The sequence below is a fragment of the Rhinolophus sinicus genome, linkage group LG03 (genome assembly GCF_036562045.2).
Source record: "Rhinolophus sinicus isolate RSC01 linkage group LG03, ASM3656204v1, whole genome shotgun sequence".
Taxonomy (NCBI): Eukaryota; Metazoa; Chordata; class Mammalia; order Chiroptera; family Rhinolophidae; genus Rhinolophus; species Rhinolophus sinicus.
Genome location: NC_133753.1, coordinates 192,889,716 through 192,907,966, shown reverse-complemented (window position 1 = coordinate 192,907,966; position 18,251 = coordinate 192,889,716). Strand labels below are relative to the sequence as shown.

Here is an 18,251-nt window from a genome sequence, read left to right as displayed (position 1 = left end):
TGCGGGCTGCCATGGGAGGAGTTAATGTTGGGTGGCACTGGCTGGGCTGGGTGAGCTGAGGTGCAGGAGAGTTCGCCGCCATTGCAGGGACGCGGGGATTCTCCGTGTGCCGCTGTGCTGTGGGCCTCAGCTCACTCCGCCTTCTCAGTAGACAAGAGAGCCTTGGGAAGCACCTGTGTCTCCAGGCTGTCACCCAAGGAGGAGGCCTCGCGTCCTGACACTTCCCAAATCTCACCCAGTGCCCTTCCTGAAAGCAACCAGGAAGGAGCCTCGTGGTTGGGGCTTCTCCGCGGTGCACAGGCCTCCCTGGGGGGAGGGAGTGGTACCCAGTTAAGGACAGAGAGGGCACTGCAATGCCCAGGAGGCCCCTACCTGCAACTCTGACAGTGGGGTTCCAAAGGCACATGTTTGTGGGGGGATGACTGGGGGCATTTCAGAGAGCTGGCTCTTCAGTGTGCAAGGATGGAGACCAGGGGACACCCAGAACGGCCACCTGGGCCGAGCAGGGCTTCCGCAGCCTGCTGCCACTCCTCAGGGTAGGTTAGCCGCCACCAGCAGGGCCACGATGGAGATGGCAGCTGAGAGGGGGCCTGCCGGGTGGGCGGTTGGGGGCAGGGTGAAGGTGAGGAAGAGAGGAAGCTGTCTTGGTGTGGTTGGTCCTGAAATGAAGTCTAGCCTCCAGGGCAGTGCTTCTCAATGGGGCAATTTGGACACTGGAGGGACACATTTTTGGTTGTCACACTTGGGCAGGAGGAGTGTGGTTGCTACTGGCATCTAGTGGTTGGAGACCAGGGGTGCTGCTAACACCCTACAGTGCACAGGACACCCCACCACGGAGAACAGTCGCGCCCCAACGTCACTAGATCCAAGGCTGGGACCCTGCTCTAGGGGACGGGAGTGGGGGAGGGCGGCGTGGCATTTCACACAAGGACTTAGGCAGTACGGCCAGTGGGCAGCAGGCAGCACAGACATTTGATCCAATAGCGTGTCTTTGTGGCCCAGCTCTGTTTGAGCAACTCTCCCTCTGCACTTTGGCTTCCTGGAGGTGAGCCCGGAGAACCCTGGGAATGCTGCTTTTTACATGTTCTCCTTTCTCACCCTACCTGCGAGGGTCAGAATGAGTGGAAAACCAGTGCACTTTTGGAAGTGCAATGCGACAAAGGGGGGACATCTATATTCTCAAATGAATATTCTCACCTGCTTAGGTTTCTGGCTGATGGTGCTGGTAGCAACACTGTGTGTGAGAGAGGGAGGGAGGGAGGGAGGGAGGGAGGGAAGTAGGGAGGGAGGGAGGAAGGGAAGGAGGGAGGGAGGGAGAGAGAGAGAGAGAGAGAGAGAGAGAGAGGCACTTCTGAGCCATGGCAGAGGGTGGCAGTGTGCACTGGCCTATCCCATTGCTGCAATGATGACTTTTCTCCCTGAAGCCTGGGAGCCCTGGGAAACGGCCCTGAGACTCATTTTCAGTGTTGCATCTGTTTGCACCAGCATCTCCTCTTGGGGGCTGACAGCATCTAGGACCTTCCCCTGACCAGCAGTATCTGCTGAGACTGGCCCAGGAGTTCCACATGCCACCATGCAGCATCCCGGCTACTCATGTTCCCTCCTTTGCAGTGTGACAGGGCAGCTGAGCTCCCAGGTGAGTCGGCTGAAGGGAATAAGAATGAACCAGAAACAGCAATGCAATGACCAGGCAGGGCCTGGTATCTTCCCATTTCCTGGAGTCTGAGAATTTTTTCTTGTGGTCTGAGAGGCAAACTCACACACCCCGCAGATGGGCTGGTCCTGGAGGTCGGCCATGCCACGTTTCTCTCTCTAGGGAGGCCTCACTGGAATGAGCACTCTCTGTGGAGTGCGGTCAGTTCACATGTGCAATTCTCTTTGCAGGGCACGCCACCATCACCAACTACTTGTTGAACTATTTCCCTGGTCTTGACCTTGAAAGGAGGAACGTGTTCGGGTTCACGGCTCTCATGAAAGCTGCCATGCAGGGCCGCACGGAGTGCATCCGAGCCCTGATGCTAGCAGGTATGTCTCCACTTGTCCTGTGAGGTCCCAGGGATCTGGGAAATGCGGATTTTGCTCCCTTAAAGAATATGTGTTGAAGGGATGAATCAGTGCTGTAGAAAAAAAACGTAGTGGATGCCACGAAGAATAGCTTCTTTGAGGTGCATGGCTGTCCCCATTCACGGTGAAACAAGCACAACAAAGGCAGCCACCTTCAGGCTGGGGTTGTCACCCCCCCTGCTCCCCGATGAGCTCATCCCTCACTCTTTAGCCTCCTCCTGCCATACCTGTTCTTCAGAAATGTGTGTTCTGGTCTTGGCTCTGAGAGGCGAGCCCGTCCTGCCGACGGTGGGCACGGGCATGGCGGAGCTGGCCCAGTCACCACCGCACTCCGCTGCTTGCTGTGGTTGGGGTCACATGGTGACCTGGTATACAGCAGCTTCCTTTTTAATGATGAGTCACCATGCGGAAAGCTCTCAGGCTGTAGCTTCAGAGCAACAGGAAACCCCCTGGCCCTTTATGACCTTGGCATCTTGGAGGAAGCACTTCCTTCTCTGAGCCTCCCTGTCCAGTCTCTGAAACAGGATGATGACTTATTTCTCACCCCCCTGAGGATGGGCTGTGACAATACTTTGTAAGCTCTCAATGGCTGTGCAGAGTTAATGAAGTACTAAGCTAAATTCCATGTGACTGAGCTCGAGTTCTTTCCTCGCTATATACTGGAATCCTGATTGTCTGTGGCACCCCCTCATTGGGTTATTTTGAGAATTAAATGAGCAAATGTGTGTAAAACACACACACATCCAGGGTCTGGCTCAGGGCCAGCCCCTAACGTCTCAATCAGTGTGAGATGCTCCTGCCGCCATTATTTAATTTCATTATTTTAATTTTTTAAATTTTTTTATTTTTTCTGTTCCTGGCACTGGGTTCAGCCAATCCCGCTTGGCACTGCGAGTTCCAGAGAGGTGGCATCTCCCCTCCCGTCTTAGTGTCCTGAGGACAGCAGTAGAATTCTAAGCATCCGCCAAGGCTAGGAGTTCTGTTTAGACAACTTTTTTTTTTTTAAATAAAGTTTTATTTTGGAATAATTTCAGATGTATGGAAAAGTGACAAAGACAGGGCAGAGAGTTCCCACACAGTACTCACTTGTCTCCCTGTGTTAAGATCTTCCTGAGAAGCTGATGTTGGTACATTACTATTCACTGAACTTCACATTTTATTCGGATTTTACCAGTCTTCCATTAATACCCCCTTTCTGTTCCAGGGTCCCATCCAGGCGCTCACATGTAGCTGTCACGTGTCCCCAGCCTCCCCTGGTCTGTGACAGTTTTGCAGCCTTTTGTCCTTGTCTGTGACGTGGCTGTCTCCATACTGGCCAGTATACAAGGTCCTGCAGCCTGAGCCTGTTGTCATTTTCCTTGTGGTTATACTGGGGTTACCAGTATGTGCAGCTTGCTTTGGGTTTTTTCCCCTGCTGCTTTTCCCTCCTGAGGGTTTAGGGGATGCTATAAAAACAATAAATAAATTCAGTAAATGAAGACAGAGGCTTCAATAGAGGACAGCTTTCTTGGAAATAAAAAAGATCATAATTAAAATTAATCCCATTTGTTGTGGTTTTGACTCAGCGACAGTTTCAAAAGTGAGACGTCCGTTTGAACAGAGTTTAGGGTCTGCCTGACCTGTACTGGTGAGAGATGGCACGTCCTGTTGAAACGTTTGGTGGTGATGACGCTTTTGTGTTTGGAGGAAGCCTCATCGGCTTTTACTCTGGATCTGGTTACAGTTGAGTACAGCACTTCAGGAATTTACTTTTCAACCGAAAATGTATGGTGTCAGTCACATCTGTGCATGCTTCCCATGAATTAATTTCAGTTACAAGGCTTTTTGTTTGTAGGTCAGTTGCCTTCCAGCCACTCTGGCAAAGGCACAGGGTCTGCCTGGGTCTGGTGGAGGCTTCAGGTACTGGCTGCGTTCCTTCACAGGATGACAGAAACACCTTTCGCGTCTCTTGAGAGGTGGGCCTCCCGAGGCGCAGTGTGTTGAATGCTAGTGCTGTTTTTCCGCCACTCAGTTATTTGGGTAACACATGTGTACCCCTCCCTCCTCCATGAGCCCCGCCCCCTCGAAGCCTAAAGTAATCCTCATGCAGACCTCAAGTGTGTCCATCCGTGATAGGTGGCCAGAGCAGAGTAGAGTGCTCAACAGATGCAGCTCGGGAGCCGGGACCCCTGGTTTCAACCTTTAGCTCCTCCGCTTACCGGTTGTACCGAGGCCCAGCCACTTGACACTCTGTCTGGGCCTCAGTTTCCTCTTCTGTAAAACGAGGGAATGACAGCAGCTACTGCAGGAAGTTGTGATGCGGATCGAATGAGCTCACATGTGGAAAGCCATTGAACGCACGCCTGGCGTGGGGAACGCCCTCGGTCAGTGTTGGTTGTTTTCTTATTGGTGAATCTATGTGTTCAATAATTATCTGTTACATGAATGAAAAAAATATGGTATATTTTTCCCTTTGAAAAGTAACCTTGTGATGAGATTCCTAAACTTTCTTGTTGAGGTTAGTTAAAAAGCATGTGACTTGGGGTTTCTTAATCTTGACACTACTGACATTTGGAGCCAGGTAATTCTTTGCGGTTGGGGGCCATCTTGGGAATTGTGGGATGTTTAGCAGCCTCCCTGGCCTTTGCCAAAAGGTGACATAGCAGCCCCGACCCCAGGCTTGACAACCAAAATTGACTCCAGATATTGCCGAAGGTCCCCTAGGGGTACAGTCGCTTCCCAATGAGAACCACTGATGTAACTAATGTAGATACAAAAATGGAAAATGTGAAAAGAATCTTTTCCCTCTTATATACATTCTTCTTTCCAGCTTGTTTTATATTCCTTTTTAAATTAAAAATCCGACACCTTTTCAGGGAATTTTTGATCTGCCCTGTTAGGCTTTTGTTGTCATGTCTAACTTCTAGAATATTTCCATTTTCTTTTGTTAATACTAAGTTAGTTTATAGTTCTTTTTCTCAGGAAAGTGAGTTTCATTTTTCTTTTAACAGTAGATGTGTGTATATGATTTTTAAAAAAAAATGTCATCGAATGTCCTCACTGGGGTTGGTGGACAGCAATAAGGATACTTATTGAGGTATTTAAAAATATTGCACAAATATTTCTGTCTTATTTCCATTTAAATATATCAATATTAAGAAAATGCCTTTAAAGGTATGATTGCTTGAATGTTTCCTTTGGACTGGCGTTTATGTGTAGTAGTGGAAGGTATTTTGAGAGCTCAGCACAGGATGGTTATCCTGAGGCCATTCTAAAAGCAAAATGCACCAGTATTAACACATATTAATTAACACATACACAAGTGTGTATCTCATTCTCATTTTTCAAGTACAGTATTCTGTACCTGAGTGTATTTTTGCACCCGAGTCAAATTTCCAAGTGGCAATTTCATTATATTCAATAGGAACCATTTCCTTTTAGAAATGATGAATCATTGAACTGGGTGCCCCCTCCTAAGCTCTTTACATTTTCCAGTAGTTCATAACATACAGACACATATCCGCTCTTATCTTACCTTTCAGGCAGAACAAAATAATGTTAGAATTATCATAACTTTGGATTTTAATAAATATAACTAGGTTTTGAGAAGCTGATCTGCTGGCCCTTTGGTTTTTGGCTTCCCGAGGAATGTCAGCTCTGCTGCTGAGAATCACAGGAAGGCTGTGGAACCTGTTCATTCAGTGGAATATTAATGCCCCAAAGTGACAGGTCTATTTAAATAAGTGGCTCTGGGAAGCCGTTCCGAGGACGTGATTTTCTCTGAAGAGAGACAGAACTTGGAAGCTGGCAGGTTCCAGACCTGCTTAAGCGAGCTGGCTGTATACCCGCAGAGTGCTATAACAACCGCAGCATTTGGGGAGCAAAGCCAAGCAAACGAAAACCTTGAAACCTCCTGGGATTCCAGAGAGCAAAGCGCAAGGTGTGGGGGGCTGTTTGGGGAGGAGCAGAGAGCACAGGCCCTGGCGTTGTGTTACTGACCGACGGTCTTTCTGTCCTAGGCAGACCCTGACCATGTGCTTCTGGAAAGCCAAAGAGCATACTAGCACGACAGAGGTTCTTTCTGTTTATAAGGAAAACGTGAATGCCCCGTGAACTGAGAATTTGCCATGTTGAAATAGTTTCAAGTTACTAAGCAGAAAATGGGCTAAAAACCAGGCATTGCATACCCTCGAGAGCAGCGTCTTAGCTTGGGTAGCATGAAAGCAAACCCCGAGGCAAGGACTTGGGGACAAGTAGTTTTTCTGGAAGGTGACCCCAGGAAGTGCTGTGAGGGATGCGGAAGTGAGACCCAGACGGCAGGAAAGCGAATCAATGTGTGCTGATGACCTGGTCACCCTTGTGGGCCACCGGAAGCCCTGCCCAGAACCTCAGAAAGACCCAGCCCAAGACATGTCAGAAATGCCTTGTGCAGGTGAGGCAGGGGAGCCAGGGTGTTTGTCCTCCAAGGCGGGCCCCTCGGGGCCGGGGGGCTGTGGGGCGCACTCACTCTTTGGCATGTTTGGCAGTCCGCTGTCTCCTCCCTCCCCACCCCACGCAGTGGGCTGGAGTGCCGATGGTCTGATGCCCCCTGAGGGGCTCTTTCCTGTGACCTGTACCCTGATTTGTCTACTCATTATACCCCAAGTGCCCAAGATACAGCCCAGAGGTAGAGGAGGAGGAAGCCTGCAAGGGCTCATCCACAGTGGCCCCGTGTGACCGGAAAGGCCTCTGGGCAGGAGGGAGACAGAGCTGGGCTTCGGAGGGTGCGTAACATGAGCATGGGATGCTGGCGAAGAACGAGGAAAGGGAGTGACGCGTCCTGGGCTCTGCCTGCCTCCTGCTGGCGCATGGACCTGGCCACGACTCCGGGAGGAAAGCGCCCTGAGAGTGAGTCATGGAGGGAGCTTGTTTTTCTTCAGCACCTGTTTCGAATGCTTTCTGCCGCAAGTAACAGAAATCCTGACTTGACAGTGGCCTAAAGAAGACAAGTGTCTATTTTTCTTACCTCATGAGAAGTCTTGAAGTAGGCAGGCACCGTGCAGAGCTGGCCCTGGACTCCCTGGGACATCCAGGCCCAGGTGGCTGCCTCCTGTCCACTTAGCACGCCACCCCCAGACTGTTGACTGGTCACCTCATGACTGCATGATGGTCATTAGAGCTCTGGGCTGCAGATCCGTGCTGCCGACGGAAGCACCCTGGTCCCTTTCAGCAGGATGCCTTCTCTGTGGGGCCCGTCGATCAGCCGACAGGGAAGCTGGGAAAATGGGGAACAGGGTTGCAGTCACGAGGTTAGACATAATTCTCATTGTGAGAGGGTGGTGGGGTTTGGGCCTCAGGGGACATTTGGCAACATCTGGGGACATTTTTGGTCTCTACAACTGGTGGAATGCTACTGGAATCTAGTGGGTAGAGACTAGAGATGCTGTTAAAAGTCCTACAAGGCACCGGACAGACCCTTCCACAAGTTATCTGGCCCCAAATGCAAAGAGTGCCGAGGTTGTGAGGCCCTGGGCTAGACCAGTCAGAGTGCGTTGCTTAGATGTGTTGCTCCCTTGACTAAAATAGAGGATTTTGTGTAGACAACTCACAGCGCTCAGCATGACAGCAAACGGACCCTGTGGCAGGCGCCCAACCATTGTCTGCATGACTGGAGCCCTGGGCGGAACAACATGGGGTAGGAGGTGGGGCTGGGAGGTGAGGGGGCAATAATCTCGTGGGGAGAAGGTGGATACAGTGGCCTTTGGGAAGTTTTCCGTATTCTTTGAAAGGTGTATGTGTGAAGTGTTCATCATCGGTAGTTGTCTTTTATGTTTTAATTACTCACCCAGGCCGTTATATTACCAAGTTCTTCTTGAAAAGGTGTAAGAAGAACCAGAAGAGGCACGCTAAACTTTGGACAGCTGTTCCTTTAGTTTTCCATTAGCATTTGAAAAATGTCTCTTTTCAAGCGGCGTTCATTAAGATTTTAATTTTGCAGTTTGTTCCTTTTTAAGTGACATGCAATTAATTAAGGTTTAGTGTGTCATCTATTTTTTGCAGTGACACTTTTACTGCCCCCTTTTCATTTCAGTCCGTTTATAAATTGTACTCTAGCTAATGAGTTCCATCCAGATTTCCAGTTCCAAATAATTACCACTCTTCTAATATGGCTATTCTTTAATGTGTCACAGAATTAAGAGCCTTACCAGCCGAAATCAGGTGAGCTGGATACTCCTGGGCCGTGGGGCCCCTGGGGGCTGCTGGGGCTCCCCTGCTCTTCTCAGTTCGGCACTTATTGACCAGATAATCACATTTCAGACACCTGAGGCTGTGTGGCATATAAATGCAGGAGCCTGCCAGGCCTGCTCCCTGGGGAGCTCACAGACCAGATAATTGCCCCACTTCTACACATTGCTTTGCCAGGAGATATATGACTAATGAGACTTGAAATCCTGAATGATTTTTAACTGTATATGGAGCTGCGATTGGACCAAGATGAACTGAACAGCAATTTCTTATTAATTCTCATTTTACTACCAAGTTGAGATTTATGAAATATTAGGAGGGGGTAGAAGGTGGGATGGGGGAGATTTATGAAGGAAGAGACTAGTGTAAGGGCGGCCTGGAGGATGTAGGAGTCGGGGTTCTCCAGAGAAACAGAACCAATGGGTGATATATACTAAAAGTTTCCTTCTATGAAGGCATTTACTGTAAGGAATTGTTTCGCGTGCTTTTGGGAGTTGGCAAGCCCGAGATCTGCAGGGCAGGCCAGTGGGCTGGACACTTGGGTAGAAGCTGATGATGCAGTCTTGAAGCTGAATTCCTTCTCCAGAAAATTCAGCTTTTGCTTTTAAGGCCGGCAGCTAATTGGAGGAGGCCCACCCACATTACATATTTCAGGTAATCCCCTTGACTTAAAGTCAGCTGACTGTGGATGTGACCCACGTCTACAAAATACCTTCACAGCACACCTAGATTCGTGCTTGATTAAATCCCTGAATACTAGAGCCTGGCCATGTTGTCCCAGAAAACTGTCACGAGGAAGGGTGGGCAGTGCATGGGGCTGAGAGGCAGGAGACCTTCTCCTGTCAGCAACCAGGCCTCGGGCAGGCCCTTTGGCCTCCGCGACGCCCATGTGACTACCATCCATTCGGTAACAAACCTGTATTAAATGCGTGCGTCCTTCCAGGCAGGGCAGTAGGTGTTGAGGAAGCAGGCAAGATGCTGCCTGTCCTGGAGAAGCCCACAGTCTGGTAAAGACGACAGACCCATGAGCAACTCACCACCCAGCAGAGAAGCTTTTCCGAGAAATAAGAACCGTAGCCGTCCTCACGAGAGCTCTGTGAGGAAACAGTAAGATGATCAATAAATGGGACACACAGTGCTTTGCAAGTGACTGTTACTGTTGGTATTTTTAAACATTCTAGTAGCATCACAGAGTGTTCACAAAGCACCTTTGTTGTCACGTCATCTCTCCATTGCTGGCGAGCCAGGAAATCTTATTTCTTTAAAAATTCTGTGATTTAGGTGCTGAGTTCATGCAGTTTTATTTAGGAAAGACGAGCCATTAAATGGTGGGTTGTGTCCTAATAGGAATCACGGTAGGTGACTGATGCAGGCTCTCCAGCGGGCTGGGGGTTGGGTCTGTTACTAGGTTGTGGAAGTTTGACGGTTGCTTCATTCCGCTGTACTGTGTTTTCTGCCCACGGGAGGAAAAAGCTCTTGTGGCCTCTACTCATTCCTGTTTGTGTTTTTCAGGGGCAGATGTCCACGCCAGGGATCCCCGCCGCGGGATGTCTCCCCAGGAATGGGCTACGTACACGGGGCGCGTGGAGGCGGTGCGCCTCATCCAGAGGTTGCTGGAGCGCCCCTGCCCGGAGCAGTTTGGGGTCAAGTACAAGCCAGAGCTGCCGCTGTCCCCCGAGGGGGTTCTGAAGCCGGCGAACTCCAAAAACTGCTTGCAGAGGCTCAGTGAGTTTGTGCGGTCCACAATGACCTCCCGCGCCCGCTCACGCCAGGGCCTGGAAGATGGGGGGGTCTTGGACCACATGGTCAAGATGACCACTAGCCTCTACAGCCCCGTGGTGGCCATTGCGTGCCAGACCGTGTGCCCTGAGAACTCCCCCCGTGTGGGGAAAAGGCGGCTGGCCGTGCAGGAAATCCTGAAAGCTCCTGGGAACCTGGACACACACGCCCAGCAGAGACACAAGGTGGAGGGCACTGAGCAGCAGCCCGGGGCCTCCCAGGTCGTGGGGGTCTCCAAAGAGGGGGCCCCGAGAGCCAGCCTCCCGTCTCTCCAGCAGCCAGGTGCCCCGCGGAAGGCCAGCCTCCTGCCCCTGCCGCTGCTGAGGCCGAGCAGCGTGCGGCCAGGCGCGGTCATCCCCAGGGTGCGCGTCAGCAAGGCGCCCGCGCCCACCTTCCAGCCCGAGCGCGCGCCCCCGAAGGGCAGCACCAAGGACAGCGCCCACCTGCAGCTCCCCAAGTGGCGGTACAAGGAGGCCAAGGAGGAAAAGCGGAAGGCGGAAGAGGCGGAGCGGCAGCGGGTGGCAGCGGCGCAGAAGGAAAGGCGGGCAGTGCGCTGGCGGAAAAGGACGTGAGGGGAGCGCAGCCTGCGGATGGGGACCGGGAGGCCGCGCCCTCCGCTCGGGGAAGGACGCGCCCGCCTCCCGTCCTCGCCCCTCCCGCGCCGCGCATCCCGCTCGCTCTGGGACAACATCCTTTGGGGACTCTCAAAACAGACCATGTTCAGGCTGCTGAACTGGGCATAGCACACATCGATTTGCCTACAACCGGTTCCCCTAGCAACTAATACATCTAGTGGGCAATATGCCTAAAAGGCTACCTTTAGAACCTCACTTAAGAAATTTTTAAGATCGATTTATCAAAGGGCAATTTCGGTATAATTTTGTATTTTAATTATGGTCAAATTTGCAGCATTTTACCGGTTATGGGGCTCTTTGTATTTGAGACAGTTTTAATGCATTTGTCTGGAGACCCTTTGTTTAAAATACTGTTTCTAGCAATAATTATTTGCTATCTCTATGATTTCATACAGGATTTGTGGAACTCTTTTCACAGTCTGTTTTGGTCTTGCCTTCTCATTGTAGATGTGCAGACCCCTGTGTTGCTTATTAGATTAAGTGAGGCCAAATATATGTTCCTATTTGATGGAGACATTTTTACAGCAAAATGATCAAGTGAGATACAGGAATCGGATTTCCTTGTATCTTATTTTTTAAGCTCTCCTATCTGTTCAGTAATAATGAAGAAAAACCTTTTTTCAGAGTATGCTAGACCAAACTCATTTTAAGTGAGGGATTTTAGGTAAGTTGGATACAAAAGCTTTAACATATTCAAAAACAGATACAAGAGGAAACACTATTTTTAATAAAATGGAGGCAAACCTAATAAATTATTACTAGAAATACAAAATTAACTCCTATGTGCTTTTCGATAAATTGGATTCAGATATCCTTCAAAATGTAAAGAAGATGCAAAAATAAGGAACCCAGAGTGAAAACCACTGAAATAGACGGAGGTAATTTTTAGAGGAACGGGTATTGGAATGGACTATTTATTAAGCAAACTTGTTTTGGGCAAACTCTCCTGGAGTGGTTTGGGCGGTTCCCTCCTCCAGACTCAGTTCCAAAGATTCCTCGGTGTGGAATTACTTTTATTTCTCCTTTGACAACTGCCCAATGTTCAGTTCATCCTTACTCTGACTTTGTAGAATTTCCACAATGTGGGGCTTTGGCAGAGCATGGATGTGACTTGCCCTGGGCCACGAGCTCTCAGTGGCCGTTTTCTAGCTATACTTTTTATCTGTAAAACACTGAGAAATTCTAAGGACTCTGTGGCCATCTGGGTTGCAGAGTATCTGTCATAAATGCACTACTGACAGCACTTTATTTAAATAGTGTCCTACTTGGAAGCTATAGATTAAACATGTTACAAATTTGGAAGCTCTTGATTGTAACCATGGATTTGCAGGTCAAACCCTGCTCCCTGGTTTTTGTGACAAGCACCCCGCTGACTCATGGTGCATGTGTGTGGGCAGGGTGGCACTGGTCACTCCCTATTGCCTCCCACTCACACCATCTGGGATTGTGAGAATCTGGGATCTCATACTCACCTCTCCAAACACTCAGTGTCATATATTGAGATAGGTGTGATAGTAATTCAGCTTCTAAAGTAGAATTATACTGAGTTTTTCCCTCATTCCAGAAAGTCCTAAGAAGACGAGAACAGAGGTCTGGACCCACTTTTTACAGAGGACCACTGGTATTTGTGCCTAAGAGATGGGATTGGCCAGATCCCCTTGGATGAGATGAGGGCTGGTTCCCGAGGGGGAAACACCCCTAGTCTCCTGATGGTCTGATTTGGCCTCTTTTAAGATCATTTTTCATGTTTATGTATTTTCGTTGCTTTGAACGGCTGGCTGCATTTTCTCACTCAGGGAGGGGTCACTCCTTGCCCTCTCCTCCAGTCTCAGTCAGGGGCATTGGTGGGCTCCTGCGCTCCACGTAGCCCCTCGGCTTTGTCACCACATTTGTTCCCTGCCATCCCCTTCTCCTCCTCTCTTCTTCCTCCGTTGCCTTTTCTTCCTCTGCTCGGTTTCTTCTCCACAGTAGGCTACACGCTGGCCCACGACTCTGAGGTCTGAAAAGGGCAGCAAAGCAAGGCCATCAGGACGGCAACGTGGGGTCCTAGCTGAGTGATCTTGTCATGCCTTCTAAGAGTGAGTGTTGCTGGGTTTCTCCAGCATCTGTGCAGGTGGTTTCGAATTTTGGCTCAAAGCCCTCCTCCTGCCCCCCTGTTTTTTTTAGGGAGGGAGCCCTAGTGTGTTCTCCTGACAGATGACAGCACCCCCATGCTGAGTGGGGTGGGGGGTGGGGAAACTGGTGTCTGCTTGCACCCCTGATGTTTATTAACTGTAAATAGTGAATTTCAAGTTGACAGGTACCTTCTCAGGGATTTATATATAAACATAGTTAGAGGGAAAGTTGAAGTATATTTTAATACTTTTTAGTGTTTGCGTGAATTATGGTTAAACTAGACAGAAGACGCGTTGCTAAGATGAGGTCAGTGCTGCTGTTTTAGAGGGCGATGTCTGGGAATCGCCTCTCAGTTGAATTTCCTGGTTATGGAAACCCCAGACCCTGGTACCTGAACTGGCTCTGGGGTGGATGTGAAGTCACTTCCATGCCTCTCAGTTGCCTCCTGTGCAGGTGAACTCTTGTATTTCATAAAGAAATAAATTCACCCTGTATGTGAGTCGTGGTGGCTGTGATAACACAGATGGGCCATTCGTCGCATTTACCTCTAGAACTGGCTCCTTCCCGTCTGATATTGGGGTGTGTGGTGTGAAATGACAGCTTTTCTGCTTATGTCAATCGAGTGTGCTTCCGCTAGCCCAGCACCGCTGGGTAGAAGGAGGGAAAAGCTGAGAGAGAGAGTTCATCTGGACTGGCTTCGGTGTTTAGAGGCCACACTTGCCACGTCTTTGGCTACGTTAGAGAAATGCAGCACATAACATCAGGGTCCTATACTTTTCCAAAGCCACTCCCAACAGGCTCCCGGCAGCACGAGGTACCTCCAGAATATGAAGATGGGACATTGCAATACCTTTGTCACCTCAACTGCTGGCACTCCTAAGACTCGAGGCTCATTCTGTGGAAAAGGATAGATTTCATGATGTCAGTTGGAAAATGGGACTTGTGGGTGCAGAGGGACCATTCCAGGCCACCACTGCTCACTTCCTCCTGTGGTCAGGGAGTGACCAGGCTCCGGAAGTCCAGCGTGAGTGGAGATGAAGCTGTGGTCTGTGAAACTGAATCCCACGAGGTGGGGCCAGACCCCAGTCCTGCAATGGATGCAAAGCCTGCTGTCCCCACGGAAGATTCATGGGCACCAAGCTATGAAGAGAAGCATCCCTGAGAGGTAACTAAATGAGCCAAGACTAAGCAGTGGGTATGATTTGTCTCTTGTAGCCTCTGACGCGAGCACTCGATTTTCCCTCTTGTGCACACTACGTTCAGAGAGGAGAACTTCTGTTCATCAGTTCACTAAGTTTGCTCTGCGAAACGAGTTACGGCACTACTGTGAGTCAGGTGGTGGTCTTTCCCCGGGGTTCGTCTGGAGATTCACGCTCGCTCTTTTTCCATTCTAATAGAATGCAGTTGTTCCCTGTAGTGTTAGGATTTATCATAAACTCTTGTAAGCTCCCAGTCAGTCAGTCCTTTATATGATAAAGTGCCAGCACTTTTTCTTGTTTACAGTATTTGGGGAAATCCTAACATGCTACCCAAGTGTTCCCTCAGTCCCTTTCCACCCATGGTGGGAACTGCTTGGATTCTGCACTCGGCTGTGGGGACGTGGCACGCAGATGCCCTGCAGGGCCTGTTCCTGTGGGCCTGGGCCTTGGTTTCCCCTGCAGCAGACTCCCGTCAGCCCCCTCTCATCCAGGCAGCTGCCGGAGGGCCAGGGTCTTCTGGAAAAGGAAGGGTGGAAGGTTGGTCACAGTTACTCCTTATACAACAACAAAGTCATGTTTGTGACAACAAGCGGAATTGGGGAAAAATCATCACAGCAGGTCTGTTAGCCACAAAGCACTTGCAACAGACACGGTTCTTCTTAGAACGCCGAGTACTGGCTTCTCCATCTTGTATCTCGAGGCATCGAGAACTTGATTTATCCATCTGTGTAGTTCTGTAGTCTGGTACTCATGTGTTTCTTCACTAAGATTTAAAATAAGGGGCTGAAAAATTCCTCTGGAAGTTATTTTTGGAAAGAAATAGAAAACCCCACCCCTACCTGGAATGCAGCTTCCTCGCTCTGACCCCACCTGATGAAGATGTAGGGGACAGGCCGGGCCCCTGCCATGCAAGCACAGCCCTGAGCAGCAAGCTGTGCCAAAGTGGACAGTGTGTGCGAAGGTGTGTGCGCCCGTGCACAAACACACATGACCTGAAAGGAGACCAGGCTTTGTGCTCTCAGAGGTGACTGCTGCCATGCCTTCGCCGTGGCTCCCAGGGCTGTCAGGTGTGATCTGCGTGGACGGGGTGTATTCGGGAGGACTGGACAGCCCAAGGCCCACTGCGAGCACTTTGGCCAACGTGACCTGGGACATAGCCGGCATGTCCTAAGCCAGGTGTTTTTGTTGAGAGGTGGTGTTGGCCCAGGTGACTGATATAGGAGCCCCTCGGTGAGGTCCTAGAGCCAGGTCTGGGTCATTGCTAGTCACAGAGATGTGAGCGCTGCTAGGCATTCAGCCTGTGGCCACGGGGAGGGGCTGAATCCCCTGAAATTTGGCACCAAATTAACCGTAGAATCCTGAGGAAGTCCGGGGGTTTCCTGAGCCTAAGTGTTAGGTACTCTAATCAAAAGGAACAACTTGGGTTTTGAGAGACATTGTTTCATCATCCTGTGGCACCTTTATGTTGTTTTTAAGGGAAATGTAGGAGAGACAAGAACGAACCCAGCTGTTCCAGGTAGAGCTGTGGCGTGTGATGGCCTGATGCTTTCTCAAGTTTTGGGAGGTTATGTTGAAGCACTTTAGCACCAGTTTTGGAGCAGAAGTTCTAGAAGCTGGTTGGGAATTGCACAGCTGTGTAGAATTTGATGAAAACCGTAAAAGGATGCTCTACACCCAGAAATGTTGTCAGCAACCCGTGGAGCCCTTGGAACATTGTGAGGGATTTGAATAATGCACCCCATTTAAGTAAACTGCTACTCTCATTTCAGTTCTCTTCATTCGAATCATTGTTCTGCATGGCAGTTAGCGGGGGTCTGAGGGTGTGAACGGGCCTGCACTGGGTGCCAGGTTCCAAGGTACGTTTCAGCGTGGTATAAGCTCTGTTTTCTGAATGTAAAGCTATTTTCCTTGTCATTTCCAAAAATCTGGTAGGTTTCTGGATATTGTAAAAACATTGACTACAGATATAATTCTGTACATTCCATAGTGTTTTATTTTGAAGTGAGAGTTTTGTTAGTTTATAAGAGATATTTTCCTATTTAGACCTCAGGGCTATTTTGGGACCTACAAATAAATGTGACCCCAGCAGCTTCAGTTCTTGGTAGCCAAAAGGTTAGTAAATCTTTAAGTTAAATATGATCTATTGTTCAGCAGAAAGAATGTATCTTTCCCTTTTCAATGTTTAACAAATTCTGTACTTAATGTTTTAAAGTATAGAAAAAATGCGATAATGTAAAAATGTGGGGAATTTGTGGCTACAGAATTAAAAACCACTCATGAAATAAACATTCTTATGGTACAATAGTGTGATATTTGAGTAAACCTAAGTGTGTATAAATTAGAAAATGAAACCATGTGTACCAGTATTTTTAATGTCACTTACTTTGATTGAAATAAATACACACTTTCTTCTTCTGATACACTTTTACTTGATTTTTCAATGGTAACATTTTAAAAATCATGAGTTACCCATGAATACTTTCTCCTACATTTAAGTAATGTCTTTATAGTCCACCTCTTCTCAGAAGTACACACTGACAGGCAGGCATCCTTCAGCCATGTTGCCATGTATTTACATATGTAAGAGGAAACAAAGATAGTTTTGTTTATGTGTCTATTACCTAAATGACCCAATGTAAATGATCTTTGGTTTCATGTCTTTACTTAAAACGTGTCCCTGGAGAGCTTTTTAAAGAATTTAAAAATTAATTTTCTTTTCTTTTAACAGCTATGTTAGTAATGCTCAAACACGAGAAATCAACCCAACACTGTCAAAGGGTCTCAGGTGACAAGGGACTCAGCCTCCCACTGGGAGTCCCTCAGACCGATTATGTATGCATCCTTCTTGAAATACATCTTTAATGTTTTCTTACCTTGATGTGTTATACAAATGAGATCCCACTGTCCATACGTTTTCTTTCACTCGTGTTGGGGAGAGTATGTGTCCATCCCTTCTTTCCTGTTGATTGCTGTGTTTGACCATTTCTTTATGTTGAACTATTAACTGTTCTTGGGTCTTACCTCTTAGAAGTGATGAAGAGCCTCGAACTACGTATTTGTATACACAAGTGAATGTTTCTCCGAGACAAGTGTAGAAGTGGAATTTGCCAGGTAGGAGGGAAGACATCTGTTCATTTCAATCATTGTTGCCAAGCTGCCCTTTCCACAGGCGGCTGAGTGCTGGCCCAATGGCTATGGGCAAAACAGGTTATTTCTCACCCACAGCAACATTGGCTGTTCATCCGACTCTCAACGTTTTGTTCTTCTATATGTTCTTCTGATTTATATAGTACTTCGTTTTTTCTTTTTAGCTCCCCAAAATGACATTCACACACAATTCCTCATCGAGGTTTTATGTAGTGGGGCTGAAAACAAGCAGCTCCTGTTTATTCGGAAAGTTCTAGTCGCATTTAGGAAACCTGAAGTCTGATGCACTAAAAATCATAATTCTACTCATCAAGAATCATCATTATTAAGGGAGGACCTATATAGGAAGTCAGGTTTTAAATAAAACGTTGTTCTAGGTCAAGATTGTTATTAGAAATTATTTGTATTGGTGAAAGAGCAAATGACATGTGTGTGTGATGGGTGGAAATATTAGTAAATAGGAAGGTGACATACACGGGATACGAGACCTCTTTACAAAGTCTGAGAACTGGGGCATGGAAAGTGAAGGGGTGGAGGGGAGGTGGTCTCCTCTGTATTTCTCCGACTGAAACTGCATGAGCTCAGTGAGACTGGAAGTGCCCCCTGTGGGAGCTGGGAGGAGGGTGGGGTGGGGCTGAAGCGTTCCCTGGGGGCGCCCCCGTCTGAGGGCTTCTGGAGCGGCCTGTCCTCACCGGACAGTTGTGTGGGCTTCTGCATGCAGCCCTGGCCCTTCACGTGGTCACGGGCTCCCTGAGGGTCACTCCTGCTGCCTCTGTTGGCAGTGACCGGGCTGGTTTCCATCAGGGACATGAAAGGTGGCCTGGAAACCTCCAGCCTGCTGACAGCACCAACTTGGATGAGCAGGTGGTCCAGGTGCAGTGTTAGCTGCCTGCAGCCTCCCACCCCAGGTCACGCGCTGTCCCTGCAGGAGTCGCCAGAGACAGGTCTCAGATCACTCTTCCTCACATTTTCCTGGCTGAAAAAATTTAAATTATGTAAGTCAGACTCAAATCCACCTTAGTACTTCAAAAGCATTATTCAAAAAGCAAGACAATCAAAAAGTCGGCTGCAAAGATATGATTTCAACTTTTCATTAGCTCTTCTTGCA

The 18,251-nt window shown here is 48.7% G+C and overlaps 1 protein-coding gene and 1 long non-coding RNA gene across 5 annotated transcripts in view; one reads left to right on the top strand and one right to left on the bottom strand.

Annotated features, from left to right (window-relative positions):
- The window catches only part of ANKRD33B (ankyrin repeat domain 33B), a 67,980-nt gene extending 51,566 nt beyond the window's left edge, over positions 1-16,414 (top strand). For all 3 annotated transcript variants that reach the window (XM_074329075.1, XM_074329074.1, XM_019746028.2), the window contains exons 4-5: positions 1,885-2,025; positions 9,781-16,414. In XM_074329075.1, coding sequence (XP_074185176.1) covers positions 1,885-2,025; positions 9,781-10,619 — 980 coding nt within the window. In that variant the 3' untranslated portion in view covers positions 10,620-16,414. The remainder of the gene's footprint in view (positions 1-1,884; positions 2,026-9,780) is intronic.
- Positions 1,977-9,784, bottom strand: LOC141570733 (uncharacterized). 2 transcript variants are annotated; one of them, XR_012495180.1, is made up of 3 exons: positions 9,185-9,784; positions 7,049-7,297; positions 1,977-4,477 (listed from the first exon to the last, which is right to left on the bottom strand). It is a non-coding gene; the product is annotated as an uncharacterized LOC141570733 (long non-coding RNA). The 2 variants fall into 2 exon arrangements; XR_012495181.1 differs by lacking the exon at positions 1,977-4,477 and adding an exon at positions 5,211-5,314.
- Positions 16,415-18,251: the final 1,837 nt, after the last annotated feature.